The sequence below is a fragment of the Anguilla rostrata genome, chromosome 4 (assembly GCF_018555375.3).
Source record: "Anguilla rostrata isolate EN2019 chromosome 4, ASM1855537v3, whole genome shotgun sequence".
In the NCBI taxonomy this organism is placed as follows: Eukaryota; Metazoa; Chordata; class Actinopteri; order Anguilliformes; family Anguillidae; genus Anguilla; species Anguilla rostrata.
Genome location: NC_057936.1, coordinates 26,045,133 through 26,069,399, shown reverse-complemented (window position 1 = coordinate 26,069,399; position 24,267 = coordinate 26,045,133). Strand labels below are relative to the sequence as shown.

Here is a 24,267-nt window from a genome sequence, read left to right as displayed (position 1 = left end):
GATGTCTGACTCTAAACACAAAGTGTTTAGACATAATGTTTTTCCCCTCACGGAATCCACTCTGATAAGGGGAAAATAAATCTCTGCTTTCAAGGAAGTATCTTAGTCTTTCAATTATCATTCATTACATAATTTTACCTAAGTGGGATGTTAAAGCAATAGGTCTATAACTGACAGGATTTGATGGGTCTTGACCAGGTTTTAAGATCGCACAATTATTGCCTGTTTCCATACTGCTGGAAGTTGGCCAGTATCTCAGACTGTATTAAAAACCTTCAAAACTACTGCAAGTGTTTTGTCATTCATGTGCTCTATCATGTTATAGCAAACCCCATCTTTCCCAGGTGAAGTCATACATGCATTACTGATGGCTCTTTTTAATTCATATAAATTAAACAGTGAGTCTAATTAATTTTCTGATGGTGCCCTTTTCTCCAATATTCCTGGATTTCCTGCCATGATTTTTCATCTGCACTGTCTGGCTTCTAAGGTAAGATTTTCAGAACTATGGATCTTCCTGAACGTTTCAGCCAGCAGTTCATCATTTACTGATTGCGGTTTTGCCCGCACTGCTTAGTACAGGCAGCTCATAATTTCTCCTTATGCCCCCATGTACAACTTTTGGAAACATTATAAAATTTAGGAGTTGTCATTGAATATTCCCACACCAGCAACTGTAATGCTGGCTTGTTATCAGAAATTTATGTAAGTAAACATCCTGCATTGCATATGAAAACTGTCTTGGCCACTCAAAACTATACACTAAATCTGAAAATAAATAAATAAATGAACAAATAAATAAAAACTCAGAAAATAAACTTTCTTAAAATGATCATTTATTACACATTTTAAAGTAAAAATATTATCATTGTATGATAACAGCCATCTGTAATATAGTGTCTCCAACTGAACAGTATTTTAATTATTAACAATATTTTATTAAATTGTTTTCTTAAAACCTTTTTAATTCCCCAAAGGCTTGTCAGTGCACATTATAACATGCACCAAAAAACCTTTGTTAAAAATGACTTTAAAACCCCAAACTGTATTTCACTGGCAAACCAAATTTTAAAATGGTAATAGATCCGATAACTCTTTAAAAGCAAGAATAAAGTGGAAACGTAAGAACGGGACCAGTAAATTGCTGGACAGTTAATTTATGGGCAATTTCCCCCCGGCGTGCAGGAACTGCCACCGTGGGCTATGCATGGCGAATTGTGGTCATTCACTCACTCACAACCTTTGAGGGACGTTTTGTGGGACACATGCGCAGATGATGCTTTGTTTAGTATGACGCATGCCCAGGTGGTGCCAGCTAAAATGTGTCTGCGGAAGTGAGTTGCGCCATGGGTCTGGACGGTTCGTGCTTGTTTGTATGACAACGCGTCAATGACAACACTGAAGCAACATACTCGTTTTTAAAAAATGGTCTAAAACACATAACCAGTGACTTTGGTTCTAGGGACATTAGCTGCATCTCAGTAGAGCCTATTTGCGTTGTGGTATAGTTAAAACTGCGCGCACTAACTAACTTGCTGGGTATAAGTGCTAATATATGTGTTGCCGCTTGCAAACAGCAGCGCGCACAATGGGGGGAGTCGGCTCCTTTGTCCGCAGGGGTCCCAAGGGGCAACACTTAACGCGGAGGGGGTTCCCTCAAGTTGCTGAGCAGTTTAAAGAACTCACTCAGCACAATGAGGCTCGTTAGCATGGATATGGCTGGATAGAGCGTCTCGCATTGCGCAAGCGCAAAGTTGGACAAGAAGTTCTTTTAAAAAGAGGAACATTTGTCGAAGCACTCTCACCCGTATACCGCAAGCGGACCGAGCATTAGCCAGGAGCGGAAGGAGTCATTTGAAGATCAAACTTTGCTAACAGGAGTTCTGATTTAAGGAGCACTTCCCTTGCGGGTCCTGAATGATTACAGGCAAAAATACTTACTTTGCTGCTCAACGGCACAGGAAGGATTACATGAAAACTTCTACAACTCCTGGGGAAATTGTTGTTGGTTTCATTGTATGTCCTGAGAAGAGTTCCATGTAAAGTGTTATCTGAGCTCGTTTAAAGACGGCATGACAAGCAGCCTGCTTCAAGTGGAGATTCTGATTTCGGGTGTCATTCCGCATGACGTAATTTCTCACAGGATATACATTTGATCAAAACAATATCAAACAACTTAATAGTAGACTTTTTGGCATCTCAACATGGTTCATTTTTTAAACAAAAGTTTATGCGGTTCAGAATCATGTAATTATTTGGAAAACACATTTTGAAAACATTTTGGTGGCACGAATGTTGATCCATTGAGTTACAAGGTGGAATTATTTTTCCAAATGAAATTTGCACATTTTTATTTTTTTACATTTTCTTCCTTCTTGGTCTTTGTTCCATTACATCAATTCGCCTTAACATTCAAGTAACGCGGCATACACGCATGGAGAGAATTTTTTTAATTGCTTAACTAGCCAGTCTCGTGTGTCTCTCGTTGGAATGCGAGGGGGAAATTCCCAAATGTCTGCTACCGTGATTATGATACTGCTCTACACGATTATCAGCGTGAAGGCCAGTGGGGAGTACTGTCATGGTTGGCATGACACACAAGGCTCCTGGAGAGAGGGCTTTCAGTGTCCGGAGCGCTTTGACAGCGACGATGCCATCATCTGCTGTGGACAGTGCGAGCTTCGTTATTGCTGCACGAGCAGCGACGCCCGCTTGGATCAGGGGACTTGTGAGAACGACAATCAGAACCGCGAGCCAGGCACAGGCAACGGCAACAAGGAAAACAAAGGCGACGGTGCAGGTAAACGTTTCAGCTGTGGACGTTTCGTGTCAATGAAATTCATTTTTTGTATTGACCTTGGTGTAAGTATAAAAGTTTTCGTGTTTTAACTGGTTTGGGTAATTAGATCCGGTGGTGTGGGGGTATGAATGTATCGTTCTCTTTAAATGTATAGTTTGTCCGAGGCGTGTAGTTTTATTTATTTTTTTATTCCTTATAGCGAAGGTTAGTGTTGCCGTTGTCGGAAACCATACGTTTCAACACTTCAACATTAGTCTATCTGAGTTTCAAAACTTTAAAATGCGCTAAGGTACCCAGATGGTGTTGGCAGTGACAGCTGCAGAAGAGAATGTAGACGTCCCTGAAAGCCAGCTAGCCCATGGCTTTCTGGGACGCAAATGGCAAATTGCGTTGTGGAGTTATAAATAGCCATATTTGTTCTAGCAGTAATACACCCGCACCTTAATGACTGCAGTGCTTGCCTGGGCTGAAGTATGTGTGTCCCCATGAGGATGAGTTGGACCTGATGTTCGTCGTGCTTTGTGTCCGCTTCTGTAGGTTTTCACTCATGTTCAAATTAATTATGTTGCTGGTTATTAACCCCTTATGTATCGCCCCCTTTTAAACACAAGCATTAAAATGGCATATCCAAAATAAAATGGTTACTATTCTTCAACCCTTTTGGCTACAGGCATAATCCTGGCCTCTTCTGAAAGGTAACCATTGGGAGTTTGTTTTCCAAGAGTTTCCAGATTACTCTAAATATTACTGAAACAAAATAACTGAAGCTCAAACACAGTGGTAGAGGAAGTTTTTTCTCAACTATATACATATGTATATGCATATACATACACACACACACACACACACACATATATATATATATATATATATATATATATATATATATTTTTTTTTTTTTTTTTTTTTTGAGTGGATAGAGATGCTTGAGGTTGTGTCTGGTGGGCTTAGAAACACAGTGCAGACCCAGCTACAATGCTGAACTAATCCTGGTCTTATTTGATGACAAAAAAGAGCATTCTGTATTGTTTTTTTTTTTCAGCTCTGTCTTGGCATTTAAAAAAAGGCATTTGGAGATTCCAAAAGGACACTTGGTAACCAAATGATACTATGAGTTATGAGGTATACAATTCCATATACTGCTCATGGAAGATGTACAATGGTGGCTTGCTTTACCCCTGTCATTCACCCCGCATTTTCAGGCTTGTGTTAAAATAGGTGGTGCTACGTAAGGGGTTAAAAAGAAGCTGAGAATGTGCACTTTATCCACAAGTGTTATGTTTGATTACAAATCAAAAATGGTGGAGTACAGGGCCAAAAAAAAGCCCCAAACATCACAGAACTCACTGTGTGTGTGTGTGTGTGTGTGTTCTTTCATGTTGCTTTTCTAAGACTATTTTGCAAGTTTCAGCGATGAGATGGGGTGGGCTAGTAAAGTCTGGAAGCAGTGTTAGCTAATGTTATTAGTGCTACTATTCTGTACAGTAGCTCTGAAGCATGATACTTCCGATCTCTCTGTAAAGGCCGATCGTGGAGAAATTTTCATGTTTCATGATCAAAGATCGTCATACCGCACACTCCTATATATATTTTGCTGCATTGCAAGAAGGATTTTTCTCATTCCCCACTCTCTTACTTCTTTGTTTCTCTGTCTCTCTCTGCAGTGCCTATATATGTGCCTTTCCTGGTCGTAGGCGCTGTGTTTGTCTGTTTTGTGCTGCTGGGCTCTGTGGTGGCCGTGTGCTGCTGCCGCTGTCTCCGCCCCAAGCAAGAGCAATCCCCAGTGTGCGTTGGGGGTGCGGCTGGGGGCGCGGCTGGGGGTGAGTCCAGAGCCGAGGCAGGGGGTCTGCTCGAGGCCATCCCCATGATGGCGAGTGCTGGGGTGTCCTGCGGCTCGTCCTCACAGCAGTCCAGCAAGTTCACCAGCTCCAGCTCCTCCGGCCAGTCCTCAGTCCAGCCCCCGCCTCTCCTGCGCACACAGGCAGGGTGCTACCTGTCCCACGATGCCGGCGTCTACTTCAACATGCCGGCCAGTTTCTCTGTGCTTAGCCGCCAGCAGGCCACGCAGCTCCTGCACCCCCAGTATATTGGGTACACTATACCGCATGAGGCAATCGCCCCCAGCCCTGCCCCCTTCCTCTACCACTCACAAGGCAGCTACCGGCCACTCCAGGCCCCTTTCCTACCCCCCGCCAGCACGGCCAGTGAACCCAAGCACCCCCTATAACTATGTGACCCTCCCACCACCTTGGATTGACACTGGACCGGAGGAGCACTTGTTGGATATTCTGGTTTGATGGATCCTACATAGTGTTGGAAGATCACAGGTGCGACAAGACACCCACCTGTCACCCACTCCTCATTGGGGTTCCCAGACTTTACACAGCATATAGGTCCTATGCCTGTATATACTTATACCTGTACACTGTACAATACATAACAATAACACTACATGGCCAAAAGTATGTGGACACTTGACATCGAACATCTCGTTCAAAATTATGAGCATGAATATGGAGTTGGTCCATATTTTTCTGCTATAACAGCCTGCACTCTTCTGGGAAGGCTTTATGCTAGATGTTGGAGCATTGCTGCAGGGATTTGATTCCATTCAGCCAGAAGTGCCTCAGTGAGGTGGAACGATTAGGCCTGGCTCGCAATTGGCTTTCCAATTGATCCAAAAGGTGTTGGATGGGGTTGAGGTCAGGGTTCAGTGCAGGCCAGTCAAGTTCTTCACACCATTCTCAAAAAAACTATGTCTATATGGACCTCACTGTGTGCTCGGGGGGATTGTCATGCTGTTGGGGAAACACAAAAACGTCTAAAATGTGATTGTATACTGTAGCATTAAGATTTGCCTTCACTGGAACTGAGGGGCCTAGCACAAACCAAAAACAACATCCCCAGCTCAAGGGGTGTCCAGATACCTTTGGTCATATAGTGTATGTTTGGAATATCTCAGACTGAAACTATCTGAGTGCCTATGTCTCTTTCACTGTATGAATGTGTGTAGACAGCAAAAGTACTGTGTTATGCAGTGTGCCTGTGTGCACACATGCAGCATCAATGTTAAATGCAGTTGTGTATGTGTGTGTGTGTTTGTGTGTGTGTGTGTGCGCGCACATCATTTAGTCGCAGTAATGTGTAATGCAGGTGTGGTAATGGGAAAAACAGCAGTACTATGGTCCCTGCTGGCCTGTTAAACTCTAATAAAGTGAACACAGGACACAGGCTGTCCCCCACCACTCCATATTCCCCTGAGCTGCAGTGTCTGCTGTGCTGACCCATCTCACTCACACACACATATACACACACACACGCATACAAACTGAATGAATGTATGTTAAGGTTTGTTAGAGTACAGCTCCCATATATTGAGGTAGAGTATGCCATCTATAAAGAATGTCTGGCAGCTATTGTTCTTTAGGGAGTTTTTTTTCTAGAAGAAACCCAAAAAAGTGTGAGTATTAGTAAAAGATGAAGGGTGTGTGTGTGTCTGTGTGTGTCTGTGAGAGAGTGTGAGTATGAGAGAAAGTGCACAGTGTGATGATGACACTATATACTACACACTATATCCCATATAAATACTTAACTGTGGCTAGTAAACTGTATTCTGTGTTTTGAGTAAATGATTTTCAGAATCATTCAGGCCTCTCATTTATGAATGTTTTAACCACCATTTGGGCAGTCTTTTCACTTACTCCCATTAAACAGAAGAGAAATGCACTCAACAGGTTTTTAACACTAAGTAAGCCTATATGCCCTCTCAAAGGACCTGTATAGTGAGTGCATAACACGTTGTGTGTATCTGCTGGATGAGAGTGTAATGCTTTTTATATGGCCCCATTTATACCTGATTGTATTGTGGATAAGCAGCAGTGTAGTATAATGGGTAAGGAACTGGTCTTGTAAGCACTCACAGGCTTGATTCCCAGGTAGGACACTTGCATTGTATCCTTGAGCAAGGAACTTAACCTTCAGTATATATCCAGCTGTATAAATGGATGCAGTGTAAATGCTGTGTGAAAAGTTGTGAGAAAAGTGACTGCTAAATGCCTGTAATGTAACGTAACCACAGTGCATTTACACTTAATAGTCAGATGCGTCTTCGGTTAGCAATCTGATTTAAATCCAGTGTAAAATGCAAAACCCTTGTCTGTTTTGTTCTGCCTTTTGGAGAGCAAAGATGGTAGCTTCTTCCAAAATATCAAGTTTGTATGGCATTTTTCAGCCTCTTAGTTTAGGGAAGATGCCACAGAAGATGCCCGATGAGATTATTTAATACAGCAGTTACCCTGGTTGCAGTTTGATTTCTCTAACTACTCTAGTTTGTTCTGAATCTGTCCATATCGCTAGAAATCATTTAGTTTCTCTGAAACTCCAACCATGCATGTCATTCATGATTATTGTGATTGTGAAGCTACGTGTGTTCCACTTTGGGGGATGGCTACGTCACGTGACGTTATACTTTTGGAGGAGTTTTGGTTGTCACTTGTCTTGGAGAGATGGATGCATTTAGACTGGTATAACATCTGTCTTGGATGCATCTCAGACCACCTCCTGACGTAGTTTAGGCAATCAAATGTGAATCTGTTCCTAATGCATCTTCAATGCATTTATGCCAGCATTTTCATGCCGATAATCCCTATCCAGATATAATCCAGATGCTCAAGATCCATGAAACAACCAGGTGTAAATTGGGCCTAATTGCTTTTGTACCTGATCTCTGTACCCCACCTTTCTGTCCAGTCAGCTAACTTGGCTACACATAGCCTGGTGGTGCATCCATCACACTGATACATCAAAACCACACAACTTATCTCCATGAACATAACAGTTATAGGACACCTATTTTTAAGATTCCTTCCATCAATCTATATAATTTATTTAGGCTTTTTTGTGTAGACCTGTCTGTACAGTAAACAGAGCAGCAAAGCCCCTGCATAGTGAATTCTCAGCAGTGAATTGTTTGTCTGAGCAGTAGAATTTATGTATGCGGTTAAATATCTGTGTGAATGTTTCATGACTTATTTGGAGTTGTTTTTTCATAATACTGATGGTGAATGGAGTATCAGTGTGTATCAGTCTGATGATCTCTCCAGTGGAAGTGAATGCAGTGTGTGTCCACCTTGATTGAGCTCAATGTGTGGGTTCAAACATGGGGTTAATCATTTCCTTTCTCTGGGGTTCACGTACACACACACACACACACATTTTTTCCTTATTACAGATGTAGTTGTGACAGCTGAGTAGTGCTTTACAGTCATTATAATAAGGACAATGCTTGTAAAAATAACTAATGATGAAGGGAATTTTCCTGCCAGTTGGTGAGAAGTTTCAGCCAATTTCCCAAGGAAATTCTGGGTGCAGAGCTGCAGAAGAGGCAGGCTTGGGAGTTTCTAGAAGTAGCTGAAATGGATTGGTGGCCCTGCAGGAGTGGGGGGATGGATTCCCCACATCAGGGGCCATTAATCCAGGAAGGAGAGCAGTGATACAGGTCAACACAGGGAACACTGGCAGTCAGAATCCCCCTGTGGGCCAGGAAAGATCAGGGCTTGTACGTAGCTAAGGATGGGAGAGACAGACCTGGCATCTTGCTTATAACCATAACTCAACCCCCTGCTTCTTTTCTTAATCGCCCTTCTGATGTTCTGCCAAGTTGCAGAAATGAGCGACTTGCCATCCCCGCTTTCTGTTCCATGCATTAACTCTCTCACAGGAAGTCTCACATTTACTCACACACAGTAACTTTCAGTGACCCGCTTACATAGCAATTCCGCTGAAGAAACATGCTCTCATATTATATTTCGCACACAGCAATTCTCTCAGCTCTCTTGCAGTAACAGCCACATGGTAATGGTCTCTTGCAATCACTGTCCTAATAACATTCCTTCAGTAACTTCCTCACAAAGTAACTCAAACACAGTAACAATTATACAGGCAAACTCTGACAAAGTACAGAGTTACAGTAATACCCACTCAATAACTCTCGCAGTAACTCTTACACAGAAATTCCAAAGTAATTTGCTTACAGTTACCTTTTAACACAATAATACTCCTATAGAGTATCTCTCTTTCAGCAACACCCACACAGTCTCATTGGAACTCTTTCTCCGAAAGGAATGAACTCTACATCACCATTATCCTACCAAAGCTACTCCTACCATAACTCTCCAATGCAGTAACTCTTACAGTAACATCCCCATGCAATAACTCTTAGTAGCTCCACCCTCTGTCGGTGTCTTCCAGTTTTAATGACTGAATTGTTGTCACCATGTCTAGTCAATGTTTGTCTTATTTCAGTCTTTCATAGTGGACAGGCAGTCAGCCACAGTATAGTCTCTTTTTAGGGTGACAGTATTATACTTTGTCTGAATATGTGATTTAATTTTATTTTTGTAATTTTGTTTGTATTCTGCTCTCTAACCCTCTAACTTTGCGTTAGGGGGTTAGAGAGCAGAACCCGGTATCACTAAGTATTGTGACTAGCTGAAGGACAGGACTTCTTTGGGCTCCTTTTTTTGGTGTTTCAGGGCCTTGTAAGAATATAACTCTGCATTTTGAAAAATTGTTGAGGTTTTTTATAAATTTAAATATGTGTGACTGATCAAATGTTTTTTTACCCGATACAAATCAGTATTTGTTTCTCTGAGATCTTGGGCCCCATTTATAAATGTTCATATGCACATATTTGACCCTAAATTCAATAGATATGATCTTACTGTACATGAAAACCTGTACACAAATTAAGATTATAATATTTTTTTATGGATACGCAAACTCCAGAGTATGCTTACAAAGCTTTCCTTGTGGCTATGCAGCTGTACTGCAGGCTAAACAAATTTTTTTCAGACATGAGAATATTTTGCCCATCTCCTCACATATGGTAAATGGTAAATGGACTGCATTTATATAGCGCTTTTATCCAAAGCGCTTTACAATTGATGCCTCTCACTCACCAGAGCAGTTCGGGGTTAGGTGTCTTGCTCAGGGACACTTCGAAACGCCCAGGGCGGGGATCGAACCGGCAACCCTCCGACTACTAGACAACCGTTCTTACGTCCTGAGCTATGTCGCCCCGGAGATGCATAGACTATTAGACTACACGTGTGTCAAATTTTATGATTATGTGTGATTCATAAACTGATCTTGTGTAGGATTTAGGGACATTTATTCATGCATATGGACATTATAATTCAGATGTACGAACATATTAGCAAACGATCATACGCTCACGTTTAGGATGGATTACAAGATAACAAATGAGGCCTGCATACCTTATTTGCATATCATGATTTTGGTTTTATTCAGATTTACTGTTAGTGCCCAGGCTTGAAAGTGTTTCTCTCCCAGATCTAGGCTCTGATGCTGTCTTGTTCTGTGGGCAACAGCAGAACTAGGTCATCTGCATAGGAATTTAAGGAGAAGGAATTTGTTTATCATGAAGGGTCAGCACAGGTACTCTGCTGTCCCTAGAATGTCTTGCTCTGGTCGATTCCTTGATGTGAATGTTGATGAGTTGGACTCAAGCAGCAGCCATGCCTCACTTCTCACTCTGTGTGAAAGTGTTCTTTTGTTCCCATTTGTTTTCTGTGTAAATTGGTTTGATGATGTCATATACACCCCCATATCATTATACGCTTCCTTTGTTCTGTAAAGCATATGTGTCAGCACCTCTGTAAAAAGCGTTGCGTATGCAAATAAAATCTAATTGGCATAAATAAAATAAGCAATTGTGTCAAATTCAATCAGACCTTCCTGAAATCAATAAAACTGGCAAAATATCAATGTTGATTTGACTGATATAGTTCTCTACCTGTGTGGAAGGTGGGAATATTTTCATATGTTTGGAATTTTGGCAGAAATCTAAAGAGACTTTTACTCAAGACAGCAAGCTCTACTTGCTCTCTAAGTCTATAAAGTCTTGTGTTTATTATACAACATAGAACATTCCCAAGATTACTCTTGACGTTAATGCCTCAAAACCAATTAAATATTAAATATAGGGAAAATCCATTCTTGATTCCAATTGTCATGGAACGTTCAACTTACCAAATTTAAAATTTAAAATAACATTTTATAGATTTTGGTATCTTTATGTTCGCATTTATTTTATGTAGGCAGCAATCCCAATGGCCTTTCAGTTTGCTTGCAGTTTAACAAGCAGTACTTGGTTAGTGGTTGCAATGATTGTTTTTAATGCTTTGTTTAAGTTTATTTAACTTGTTCACTCAAGCCCCCTCACTGGCACAGACGCTGGCACCTACATCACAAACATCCTACTGAACCATGTCAGAAGGGCTGGTATCAGGAAAAACTGAATATCAGCTTCATCAACACTTGTTGGACTATTACCAAATATAAAATTTCTACATGCCATCATTGTTCCATATTTCATAAAACTGTCTTGGCCACTCTACATTGTGATCTACATGAGAGCAAACCAAGCTGAAGATACTGGACATTTAAATATACAGTTCCCTCCATAATGTTTGGGACAAACTTTTTTTTTCTCTTGACTTTGCTCTATACTCCATAATTTTAGATTTGTAATCAAACAATTCACATGTGATTAAAATGCAAATTCACAGATTTATTAAAGGGCAGTTTTTATACATTTTAGTTTCACCATGTATAAATGACAGCATATTTTATATGTAGCTCCCAGAGTTCAAGGCACCACAATGTCTCTGACATTAATCGTATGTAAATGAAAGTAGTCATGTAACCATCTTCAGCTCCTGCTTATTTCGGGGGCTAGTTGAGTTTTTTCTTTAGCATATGAAGAAAAAACTTAAGGCAACTAGCCCCCTGAGATAAACTGGAGCAGAAGATGAGATGGCTGCATGAAGCACAAGACCAACTGGATGCAGATCAGGTGACTGACTTGGCCAATCAAGAATTTTCCAGTTTTTAGCTTTGAAAAAGTCTTTTGTTGCTTTGGCAGTATGCTTGGGATGATTGTCTTGCTGTAGGATGAAGTACCATCCAGTGAGTTTGGAGGCATTTACCTGAACTTCAGTAGATAAGATTCTTATGTACGCTTCAGAAATCATTCTGCTGTCAGCAGTTACATCATCCGTGGAAACTGGTGAGCCAGTACATGCGGGAGCCATACATGCCCAGACCTTAACGGGGGTGAGCACCATGTTTCACAGATGAGGTGGTGAGCTTCAGATCTCGGGCAGTTCAATGTACGTCTATAATCTTGCTCTGATACAAGTGAATCTTGGTCTCATCCCTCCTCAAGACCTTTTTCCAGAACTCTGCAGGCTCGGTTAGGTACTGCATAGCAAACTGTTACCGGGTCATCTTGGTTTTGGGGCTAAGTAGTGGTTTGCATTTTGCAATGCCTCCATAGTTCTGTTCATAAAGTCTTCTGTGGACAGTAGTCACTGACACATCCATGCCTGCCTCCTGAAAAGTGTGTCTGATCCATCAGACAGGTTGGGTTTTTTCCCAAACGGTTGATTTACGTAAGCCTAAAGTTTGATCTATGTCTGTTTTTTCTTATTTCTCAGATTCCTAGTGGCGTCCTTGGCTTTCATTCCTACAATCCTGGTCTTTATGTTTACAAATGCCAATAACAGACTCCAAAGACACTCAAAAGCCAAGAATCAAGACTAGATACTGAAAGATCTCTTATACATGCACTAAGGAAGCAACTGGGCACTCCTGACTAATAGTACCTTTGAAATCATTTGTTCCAAACATTATGGTGCCCTGAGGGGGGGCTATGCATAAAAAGTCCTATAATATCTACATGCTAAAATCTAAATATATAAAAAATACCCTTCAATAAAAGCTGAGAATCTGCACTTGAATTACATGTGAATTGCTTGATTACAAATCTAAAATTGGAGTACATAGCCAAATAAAGAAAAAATGTATTTGTCCCAGACATTACCGAGGGCACTGGTAACAGTCTTTCATTAACCACAAAAAGAATCATATACTGTTACATCAACAAGAAAAGAACCAAAGGTCCTGAATATAGGTCAATAACAGTACGCAATTTAAAATGGACAGTAGTAGTATCTTGAAACTGCAATTCACATACTGATTGATTGATTCTCATTTGAAGCTTTCCAAAGAAGTATAAGATGGGTGATTGGATAGTTGGGAGCTTGACGCAGTGCCCTGCGTATCACAAGCCTATATCTGAACAATGCTATCAACAAGCATCTTTATGCACAATGCTGTGTAGTTGTTTTGAGCTTTGGTGAGAAATCTCTTTTTAAAATGGCAAAACCACAGCATAGACTTTCCATGCTTGAGGCAGCTGAACTGTGTTGTCATCTGCTGGATTCAGTCTCAGGGTTTTCAACTTCAAAGAGATATATATGAGTGAGTTCCTGCTGCTGCTGTAGTGGCAAAAAATGGTACAAAATAACTAACAGTGGTTACTTAACTGTCAGTTGCAAGTGCTCTCTAGCAACCCCAGAAATAGGCTGTTTATGCATTAATTCTGATATAGTAACCCTGCCATGGTATCTTTTACAGCTTTTAAAAAGTACAGAGTGAGACTGACAAAACACCTATGCTAACACATATAACCTTCTCGTCCTAAAACTACACCTTTCTTAATACAGCATCCAGCACTACTTGTCCCATTTTGCTCTCCAAACACTACAGCTTGCATTGCCTGATCAAACGTTGGTAAGGGATCAGGACAGTATAATGAGCAAAACTGCTGACTGTTCAAAAATAAATAAACAAATAAACATAGTTGTGTATTATAGCTAGTGTTAAGCTAGGGACAATGAACTGAGTGATAATTATGGAATATTTTGAGAGCAGTAGCAATCTTTGCCAATATGAATCTTTTTTCCTATAATAATAATTGATGTTTCTTGGGTAAAAACATTGAAAAAATAGAAAAAGAATAAAAGACTGAAAAAAAGCCAGAAAATTAAATGGTGGTGATGACTGTTATTGCACAAAAATATTCAATATTTATTGTTATGGTTTTTTGCTCAGCCCTACATTTTTTATGTGTTGGAAAGGGAAACAAAGTCATTAAGCAAAAAAAGAGAATACAAGTATTTTATTGAACCTTCCCAACAGACTGAGAAAAAGCAGTACAAGCACAGCAGGTACACACATGGGGTCCTACAGCCGGGCTTTCAGGGGGGAGGGGGTGTCACAGGACAGAGGCGGGAGGGAGCGTGCAATGGGGAGATGGCCCAGAGCAAGCATGGAGCACGGAGATGCAGGTTAGTTTCCTGTCCGAGTCAGGACGTCCTGTGCGCTAGAGCTCAGACTTGGTTATAGGCCTGCACTTCATCTTTGGCAGGGTGCTGGGGGCGGGGAAGGGAGAGGGGAGGCTGGAGCGGGAGTCGGTGTGTTCGCTGACTGAGAGAGCCAGACTGGAAAACTGCAGTGCGTCTGCACTCTCACTGCCCTGACTGCCTTAAAGAAATTCCTCAAGCCCAGAATGTTTTATTTAACAGTGACCCCCCCCCCCCCCCGATCACCATGTTGATGAGTGATGTGTTAAACCCAGGTGGAGGAGTTGGGGGGAACACACGCACACACACACGCACACACACACCACACTTAGACATACACAGGCACGCAGATACATTCACCCGTGCCCACACAGAATGCATAAAACGTGCACATGCACGCACACTTGCCAACAAGTCTACACACACTGATGGACACTCACATTAACACTTGTGCTTGCTCTCTCAAACACACTAACGCACGCACAATTGCAGACAGACTCACAGAAAAACAAAAGCAAAACAAACCCCAATTAGAGTGATGCAGCCAGCTGGGCTTCGTGTGTGAGAGTGCTGGATCGCCCATGATGTTCAGGGCTAAATGAGGGCCGACAGCAGCTGCACCCCCGGTACCCCAGCACCCCGCCCCCCCAAGGTCCTGTACTCATTAGATCAGAGTTCCAGTAAGGCCACAGTGGGGAGGGTCACAGTGTCCCTCTCGACCCTCACCTTGGCCCCTCCCAAAACTCCCCAGCAGCTGCAAAGCAGTCCAGTGGGCCATTAGCAGGTGGGGTGGGGAGGGGTGGGGCAGGAGGGGATTGGGCAGTGCTACACACTTGGACGCTGACGGGTGGTGTCGTAGGAGCGCACCACCTGGGACTGAGACACTGCGCCATGCTCCTCCTGTGAGAAGGCGTAGCCATCTGCCGGAGAGAGAGAGAGAGAGATTCATTCATCCGTACAACACCCAACACACCTGTACGATTCACACATCTCTACAAATCCCAACACATCTGTACGATTCACATATCTCTACAATTCCCAACACATCTGTACGATTCACACATCTCTACAAATCCCAACACATCTGTACGATTCACACATCTCTACAAATCCCAACACATCTGTACGATTCACATATCTCTACAACTCCCAACACATCTGTACGATTCACACACCTCTACAACAACCAACAATCCACATACAGAAACAACACTTTACACACAAGTATATCACACACACACCTGTAAAACTTTTCAGATATTTGCACAACTCACACATTTATACAGCTATGCGGCATATGCTATGCACTTGCGCTTGGCCTAAACATTTAACCCCTGCACACAAACCTGTGCAGTCAACACAAAAGCACAACAGACTGTGCAGTGATGAAGAGGAGAGGTGTGCAGACTCACGTGAGACAGTCTGCTGAATGGAGTTGGAGCGGCCCAGGCTGGAGGGTGCTTTCCTGAAGACACGGGTCAGCAAATGGGCACGCTCATTCAGACTGGGGGGAGAGAGGACAGAGAAGCAGGCTTCAACACAGAACACCAACCAGTATAACTGTTTCTGAAACTCAGATTTTAACCACAAATCTCTAGGACCTCATTTATAAAACTGTCACGGAATTAAAACGTGAGCGCATTATCATTTCCTAAAATGTTCCTAATGTGTATATCCATAAATAAATGTCTGTTTGATCTGTTTTCGAATCAGAAATCATCGCAAAATTGTGTGTAAGGGAATGAGCTTCCAAATATCAAAAAACACGCAATCCTAAATATTGAGGTGCTGAGCAAAGGGGTTTATGATAAAGGAAAGTAAAGCTTGAAACACATGTGAGCCCCGACACGTTTACTGTGCAAAACAGACAATGTTTCAATTCCTCATGACATTCATCTAATTTGAAATGGTACCCCCACACGCATATAGATTATCAACTCCTATCATCTGCCTGTGTGTTATATGTAGGTGGTTTAGAGTAAGAGCTCTTTTTCAGGGATACTGGGTGGAAACTATCACCCACTAAGTAGGAATTTCTGTCCATAGGTTTCCTGTGTAGATCAGTCACAAACCCTTTGTCCTCTTTAATTAATGCATATGACAAAAACAACATTAATACTGCTGCTGTACTGCTGCATTAATACTGCTATCAAAACATAAAGAAAAAGAAAGATGTAAAATACCTATATATCAATTTTATATCATGTACAATTTGTCAGGGAGTAAATAGCAGAAAACAAATCTCCAAACATATAAGGATATTTAAGGATGTTCACAGGGTGTGCAGCGTTGCTTAGCTAAATATTTGTATTTTATTTCAATGGAGTTGTCATTGACAGCCATGAATACAAGCCTTCTGTTGTTTGCTCGCTATATAGCTCTCAACTTGTGTTTCTGTCTGTAAATCATTCTGACATGTAATGTATATTTAAATTGTGCACAGATTGAAAGTTTCGAAAACCATAAGGTATCAATTATTATTCATATAATTACTATTATTATTGTTATTATTTGGCTGTTATATGTTTTGTTATATGTATTATGATAATGTTAACAGAAAGTGTGAAGCCGTTGGTGTAGGTTTCATTTCAACTTTGGGGGAGACACACAGCTGGACCATCTAATCTCGCATAGTAACATCAAATCTGACAAACTGACATGTCACTCTGTCTGCCCCCAAACCTATGCGTATGGCTGCAATAGCCTACTTAATGCCCCACAACATTGTGTCTCACAGTGCTTCTCACAAAACTAAATCAGACATGTGTGGTCTAATAGTATATATAGTATTTGGATATGTGAAGGAATTGGCAAAATATATAGGTGTCTGAAAAAATCTATCAAGCCAGCATTATAGCTGCAGAGCCGCAAGGAAACATTTGTACCATCCTCTGGAGTTTGCGCATGCAGAAGAACGCTTTCATGTAGGTTGCAAGATTTATAAATCACCATTTGTGTGTCAATTCTCCCATAAAATCAAATCTGTTGAATTAAGGATCAAATCTGCGCATTCAAAAGTTTTATAAATAAGGCCCCTGGACTGCTACCACTGGACAGATACCACCGGACACAGCTACTGTTTACTACACTCACAGCTTCCCCCCTTCACCCTCCCCCCCTCCTTATCTCTTCCCTTTGATGTGAAACATAGCACTGGTGCAGCAGAGCACAGCACTCCGGGGTAAACCAATAAACATATTTCAGATCACATGGTTTCTGTGCAGCAAACTGAATTTTCTTCAACTTATCAAATTACATTAGTCAGAGTCAGGCCACAGTCATTGCTGACTCTAAACTCAAACCCCTCACAACACAACAAAACGAACTGAGCACCAGTGCCACACACATCTATCACAACATTCCACATTAGACTGCTCTTACAAGCTATGGACATGTCGCAACACTCTGAAGACAAAGCAGATCTGTTTAAACCACCACAACCCCACTCACATTTCCTCTTCCTCTTCATTGCCCATAATCTCCCAAAACCATCATTTCTCCTTCATTTCAATACACATCATCCTCTCACCCTGCCTACTCTTCCCTACACCCACACACTATGCTGAGCAGCAGAACAAAGAGAGTGTATGATGTAATTGTTGGCTCTGTCTGCCATTTTATTTTGGTAAATTTACACAATTGATAATTTTGCCAAAGAATCTGCTGGGTTGTCAGTTTGGTAGAAGGAGAGAATTAAGTGAAAGGTCCATGTGTCAATCCCTCTTATATTTCATTCCTAGAGATATTTCTCCATCTACTTCCTCAGCCTAAAATGGAGGATTACTCTCGAAACAGAATCCTAGACTAGCACATACTGTTACATGACATCCCCCTGACAGGCCTGTGGCTCCACACTGCGGTGTAATTCCAGACCACTTTCATGGAGACAGAAACTGGATAGCAATATGTCACATGTACCAGGACCAATGCACACGGAGTTATGATCTCCAGAGACATGCAGCCAAGTAAGGTTGATCCAGCATAAATCAAACAGGGTTTCTTCTGCTGCACTCCCCAAAAAACAAAATAAAATACTAAAATTAATATATATTCCCTCTTTTATAAGCTGCTCTTCCCTATTAAATGTTTTTTTTCTCTGTTATAAGCTATCCTTCTCTATGTTACAGGCCTCTTTGTTATAAGCAATTCCTCTATCTTTTACAAGCTGTTTCTCTGTTAAAGTTTTTTATTCCTGTATTTAATGTTTTTTTCCAGCTATAATCTATCCCTCTATGTTATAAACTGTTCATCTCAGTAACCAGCTGTCCCTTACTATGTTACAGGCGGTTTCTCCCTGTCATAAGCTGATCATCTCTATACTACAGGTTGTACTGTTCCTCTATATACAGGCTGTTCCCCTCTGTTGTAAATTGTTCTACTCTATGTCACAAGCTCTCCCTCTCTATTGTAAGCTGCTCTTGGTTACAGGTGATTTATTTCAGTTTTCTCTTTCTTTTGGGTTTTTTTTCTTATCTATTACAGTAGTTCTCAACCTTGGTCCTGGGTACTGACTGTGTATGCAAGGTTTTGTCAAAGCCAATCTCTTGGTCAATTATGGTTGTTGAAAATGGGTTTACAGTAATTTCTATCATATGCGGTATCATATGCGGTGAAACCTATTTTAACACAATGCAGATTTGACTGGTTGCCATTTGCTGTCAGTAAGTGCCATTAATTTTGCTCAGATGACTTGAGGTTTCCACACTCTCAGCAAATGGGAACCAACTGATTTAATCCGTCAGTTTTTAATTGAATCAATTAAAACAGGAAAATCTTTCAATTGGATTTCTTTTCCATATAGTACTGTGATGGAGAGGTTGGGGTTGGCCACAATTTGCGTGCTCAACAGACAGAACAAAACCCAGAAGAGGGTCCATTCACTGCTTTTTATTTGCTATTTGAGAAAAGCTAACAACAAAACTCAATAGAAAAAGGCAGACAAACATCCACAACAGAAAACAAAGAACCACACTTGTAGCCCTCAAAGAAACAGTCATCCCCTAGGCCTAAGAATCAAGCCTTTTTATAAGGCACTATGATTAGTTAATAAACCAACATGATTACAATGATTCACAGCTGCTGCCATACCCATGATTAGGGCCAGCTCTGTCCCCTGGTGGACACTGTCCCTAATTCCCTTCCTGGCATCACAGTACATATAAAGAATAAGTTAGTCTGCCCAGTAGCGATTCCTGAAATACAGGACATTTTTTAGTGCATACATAGCCATTTCCAGCACCATGGTGCTTTAAGAGGGCCAGTCATCTTTGCCTAATTAAAAGCAATTTGCAGCTCATTACAAAACAGTTTGTTGTTATGGTTGGAATAAAAATCAGCATACACAGGGGGTCCCAAGGATCAGGGTTGAGAAACACTGCTCTATTATATACTATTTATCTCTGTTCCAAACAAACTCCAGGCACTATTTCCATATTTTCATATGAAGGGCATTTTTTTAGTTTGCCCTAAAAAAAATAGGGAGTTTTGATTTTAGTTTACCACAGTAGAAAGAAAAAAAAAATGTTTAGATGCCCCACCCCTCTGGAGGAAGTAAAGCTGGGGGGGGGGGGGCAGCACACACACACACACACTCTTCTCTATATACTCTACAGCACTCTGAAGATACAGCACAGACCACAAGTCTTACAGATGTGCAAACCTGCCTGCACTCAAGGATATCTGAAAGAGGAGTGCAGAGATTGAGAGAGAATGAGAAAAGAGAGGAAGATGACATACGACAATATAACAAGGATTGAAAACAAGAAGATAAAGAGAAGCAGAAGCATGCATGGAAGTAATGAGTGGGAGAGAAATATCACTGCAAACTCCCACACTGGTGCAAGCCCTGGGTACCTTTGTAACTCTTTATCTCTAACAGTAGCAGACTCTGCCGTTGCCCCTGTGAAGCATTCAGCCAAACATTACAGCATTTATTATTCATGCCAGCTTATTCACACCACAGTCCGGAGTAGTCAATGTCAGACTTTCAGGTCAAATACACATCTCAGTTTGGAAAGGCTTTCACACATACATACATGCACGTAAGCACACACATGTACACATAAACACATGTATAAATGGCTGCATGCACTCACACACTCAAACCAACCCACACGCTCAAGTGCCTGATTGAAAAGGCCAATGTTGTGTGAACAACTGACCTGCGGCCGCTGGCATCTCTCAGCACGGCTGCTCCTGGATCCACCGCCCGCGCCTCCAGCTCCTGCACCTCCTCCAGCAGAGACTTCCTAAAAGTACGGCGCCCTCTACAAAAAGACATACAGCTCAGATTAATGTGTGTCAGTGAACGCATCAGGCAGGTGTGCACCAGATTAATGTACGTGTGTATAAATACACACTGAATGAGCACATATAAATGCAAGTACATGTGTACATCAATTTGTGCAGTATGCACTAAATACTTAGAATTTTAATGTGTGCAACCTCATATTTATACCAAAGTGAAACCGGAAATGGTGAAAAGCAGCAAAACACTTTCTGGATATTGTGACCAATTTTTAAAAAAAGCAAAAAAAAAACATTTTATCAGAATTTTATCAGACACCAGTGTTTGTTTTTATATCAGGTGCCAATAATTTTGCCCCCTGTGTTTAAAAAAAAGAAAAGAAGTGAAAGCAGTTTCCCCAAATGTTTGAGCATAAAATTAGGATCATTATGTAAATTGTTTATTTTATACAACCATTTTTCCTCATTTTCATGAAGGGTGCCAATAATTCTGGAGTTGAGTGTATATGTAAGTACAGTATATGTGTGTGTGTTTGTGTGTGTGAGGTCATATAAGTGTGTATGCAAGTCTGCACGCTGCGCAAATTAGTGAGACACTCACGCATTCCATGCTACATCCTTCAGCAGACATGCGGTTGGCACCAAAATCAGACCAAGCCAAAAACTCCAACACTGCATTACTCTGCCCGCCTGCAACACAACAGCAATGTCATCATCATCATCATTATCATCAGTATTATCCTCTCACTCTGCTCCAACACAAACTGCTGGCATGTTCTTTGGGTATTCAGAAGGAACTGAAGGTGAGTTACCTTACTTTGATCTGAAATGGGAGACAACTTATTAGTTAGATAGGTTTCCATTGAAAAACAAGTTGTTCATGTGATACTTTGTCAGTCTTTCTGAATTGACCCTCTGCTTTGCCTCATTAATCCTTATGTGAGGTGAATACAAATGGAGAGTAGCCTATTTAATAACAATGAAAATTTCAATTCATAAAATTAAGGTATTTTCAAGTCACTTTCAAAGAACTTTCAACAAACAACCTCCAGGAGTTCCAAACAACTTCCATTCTCAATGCATTCAGTTCTCAGGTTTTATTGTATATCATCTCAAAACAGTACGACTGCCGGAAATATCACTTATTTATGCTGTTCTTTTTCAGTTTTATGTTAATTTGTTGCACTCTTGAGCAAAAATCACAGCTACATGCAGCACAATACATCAGAAGTAGAAACTCATACTCCATATAAGATTGCTTGTAATAAAGCACTTTGTAGTGAAGGTACTGTACCACAAAATATTTTCATATTCTTCTCACTCAGATTTTTTTTAAAAGTTCCTTTTTTCATTTCTATTAGCTCTCAAGTTTATTATTATTTTTAAGGCATTGATTCAGTTTTAATGTGATCACCCTTATTCATGTTGTGGGGGAATTTCCCTCAGAGTTGTCATCTCCTGTAAGCTCCTCCCCATCATTAAAAAAACTTTAAGCTTTTTTCCTGTATTATGCAGGCTATCGCAGTAGCCAACTGCGGATATAAAACCAGACAATGTTACTCCACAAGTATCAGATGCAAAGAAAGGAAAACGAGTTCCAAAACAAAAAAAAATTCAGAAAAACAGGGCAGTCAAATATCCATCCATCCATGTGTGGGAGAAAACAGGAGTACCCGAAAGAAACCCAGGCAACACAGGAAGAACATGAAAACTCCACGCAGAAAATCCCAGGTGGGAATTCGAACCCAGGGCCTTCTAGCTGTGAGGCAATAGTGCTACCCACTGCATCACCATTCCGCCTGGCAATCAAATATTTAGTTAATTAACCTCTTTGCGCACATGCCAAATCGGCCCAATCCTTGCCAATTTAGGGGGTACACCTTATTTAAAAACTCCTTGACCACAAGTGTGTAAAATCTAAGGATGGATATGCAGAACTACGAAAGATCTATGAAGCAAAAAGTAAGCAAGTGTACCCAGTGTCTTCAAATCTATCCAAAATAAATTATGCATTGCTGTAAATCACAACATAATCATGTATTTCACTACAAATCAACTGTTTTGACTCAATAAACTCACTTTCGCACCATTTTCCAGTGTGAATTACAAGCTTTCCACCTGTACAGTGAACTAAAATATCTAGGGGTCCAGACACATATCAAAAATATCTCCAAAAATGAATAAAATGCCTTTTGTCCATCATAAAGCATATAAATGTGCCTCCTATTAAGGTTTAAGATGAAACATTGATATCAGATTTAAAAATAATGCAAAAACATTATCACAATGTGGTACAGTACCTACATGTGTAATCAATAACTCCTGTATGTTTTTCTGTACATACAAACAGTATGTATTGTTTTCTTGTATGTGGATGGGACGACATTAAGACAATACTGAACCGTCTACCACGTTTTGTCAATGTTCCAGCTCACATCACATCCGGTGCATGAAACACAAACCCTGCTGAAGCTATCAACAAATGCTTACGTTACAGTATGAAATATCCTCATTATAAAATACCACTAACCTATTTAGTCACTCAATTTCAAAAAATAACATACATAACCAAAACATTTTCAGCAGTAATACTTACATAGCAACGATGAAGAGATAGAGATAGAGAATCAATGATGTTGTTCTCCTGTTCTGAATTACTCCAGAAAACTATGTCAGCTAGGTCTATCAGCAAACATATGGCTTAGCTATGCTCAGAAGTCCTCAATAATAATATTTTCCAAAATAAGACGAAACTGATTGATAACGTTTTGCTGGGTGCAGTGTCTTTTACTGCAGTGGCGATGATGATTCACAACTTTTGGTTAAGCAGGTTTATAAAACGCTATTCCAAAAGTTAAATTAGACATGTTAGACATCGTTAGAAAGCATATTCTGTCATCTATTGGATAAATTAATTGGCCAGACTATACTACAAAGGGCAACAACACTGCAAACAACATGTGTGATATTACACACAGCTATTTTGGAAGGTACCCAGGTGTCACAAATGAGTGTATATTTCACAAACAGATTGTCCAAGACAATACATGACCACTCAGTTTCGAAAGTGGTCATATATTGTCTATGCGTAAAACCAATGGTAAGGTGGTATATTTGGCACAGTACAAGTCATGAAAATACCAAAGGACTCAGGCGTGTCAAAATCCATGACGAAAATACCACTTTGCCAACGCTACGGCTTGCAACGATCCACGTGCCAGCCGGAATATAGAGCCACAGTGTTTACATTAGTCCAGTGGGAAAACACACAAGTAGACATTACACACACAAACACTAGACTAACCTGTCCCAACATGTCAGGTGCGATGGGGATGGAGGGCCAGATAGCAGAGTACACAGCGAAAAACACCATCCACAGCAGCATACTGCCCCACACTGCCAGGTGACTGAACTGCAGGAAGCACACAGTTATCAGGTAACAGTGGTGTGCAGAGGTATGTACCCTGTTTCACCATGTTTGGGAGCTATTCACCCACATGCATGACAGATGGACTACAGTTCAATAAGGGTAGTCAGGTACTGTCAGTGGTCCAGGGTTGGGGTTGGGGTTATTTACCATGGCAGGGGGGGAGGGGGGGGAGTTGGGGGGTAAATTACCCTGGTCCAAGCTGTGGTTGCCATCGCAGCCTTCAAACACACAGTAATCACCACGTACTGCAAAAATATGAGATGTGAATCAGTAAATTGAACACATCGCCAAAGGAAACTCTCAACCCCTGCATTCTTAAGCACACTGATTCATCTGGTCACATTGACACATTTATGCCTTACATACATTTTTAAAGGTTACATACAGGTCCAGTAATTAGTATATAACTTGGCAACATTTTTTAACACTATAACAGGCAGGAAGTTGTGATGGCAGAGAGGAGTAGTCGTGAGTAGGTGACTACTGGAATAAAACAAAACGGCCTTGCTTTAGAAATATTTACTATGAAAGAGCAGTTTTTCTAAATTATTATTCAGAAT

At 40.9% G+C, this 24,267-nt stretch overlaps 2 protein-coding genes across 7 annotated transcripts in view; one reads left to right on the top strand and one right to left on the bottom strand.

Moving 5' to 3' along the window:
- Positions 1 to 1,576: 1,576 nt before the first annotated feature.
- Positions 1,577 to 6,444, top strand: LOC135253034 (protein shisa-2). Its single transcript, XM_064331808.1, has 2 exons — positions 1,577 to 2,800; positions 4,465 to 6,444. Exons 1-2 carry the CDS (start codon positions 2,491 to 2,493, stop codon positions 5,025 to 5,027), a joined length of 873 nt encoding a protein of 290 aa, XP_064187878.1. The 5' UTR covers positions 1,577 to 2,490; the 3' UTR covers positions 5,028 to 6,444.
- A 7,388-nt stretch (positions 6,445 to 13,832) lies between these two features.
- Positions 13,833 to 24,267, bottom strand: part of atp8a2 (ATPase phospholipid transporting 8A2) — a 79,623-nt gene continuing 69,188 nt past the window's right edge. For 5 of the 6 annotated variants that reach the window (XM_064331801.1, XM_064331805.1, XM_064331802.1 and 2 more), the window contains 6 exons: positions 23,896 to 23,952; positions 23,582 to 23,689; positions 20,879 to 20,967; positions 20,193 to 20,297; positions 15,444 to 15,535; positions 13,833 to 14,951 (listed from right to left, as the gene is read on the bottom strand). In XM_064331801.1, coding sequence (XP_064187871.1) covers positions 14,857 to 14,951; positions 15,444 to 15,535; positions 20,193 to 20,297; positions 20,879 to 20,967; positions 23,582 to 23,689; positions 23,896 to 23,952 — 546 coding nt within the window. In that variant the 3' untranslated portion in view covers positions 13,833 to 14,856. Of the gene's footprint in view, positions 14,952 to 15,443; positions 15,536 to 20,192; positions 20,298 to 20,878; positions 20,968 to 23,581; positions 23,690 to 23,895; positions 23,953 to 24,267 lie in introns of those variants that run through there. The other variant, XM_064331807.1, reaches the window with a different exon arrangement.

What these genes read in the sequence shown, in the direction of transcription:
- LOC135253034 (XM_064331808.1), top strand. Translation starts at nt 2,491, where the DNA reads ATGCGAGGGGGAAATTCCCAAATGTCTGCTACCGTGATTATGATACTG. An exon ending in AAACAAAGGCGACGGTGCAG is followed by an intron (nt 2,801 to 4,464) that starts GTAAACGTTTCA and finishes CTCTCTCTGCAG; the next exon opens with TGCCTATATATGTGCCTTTC.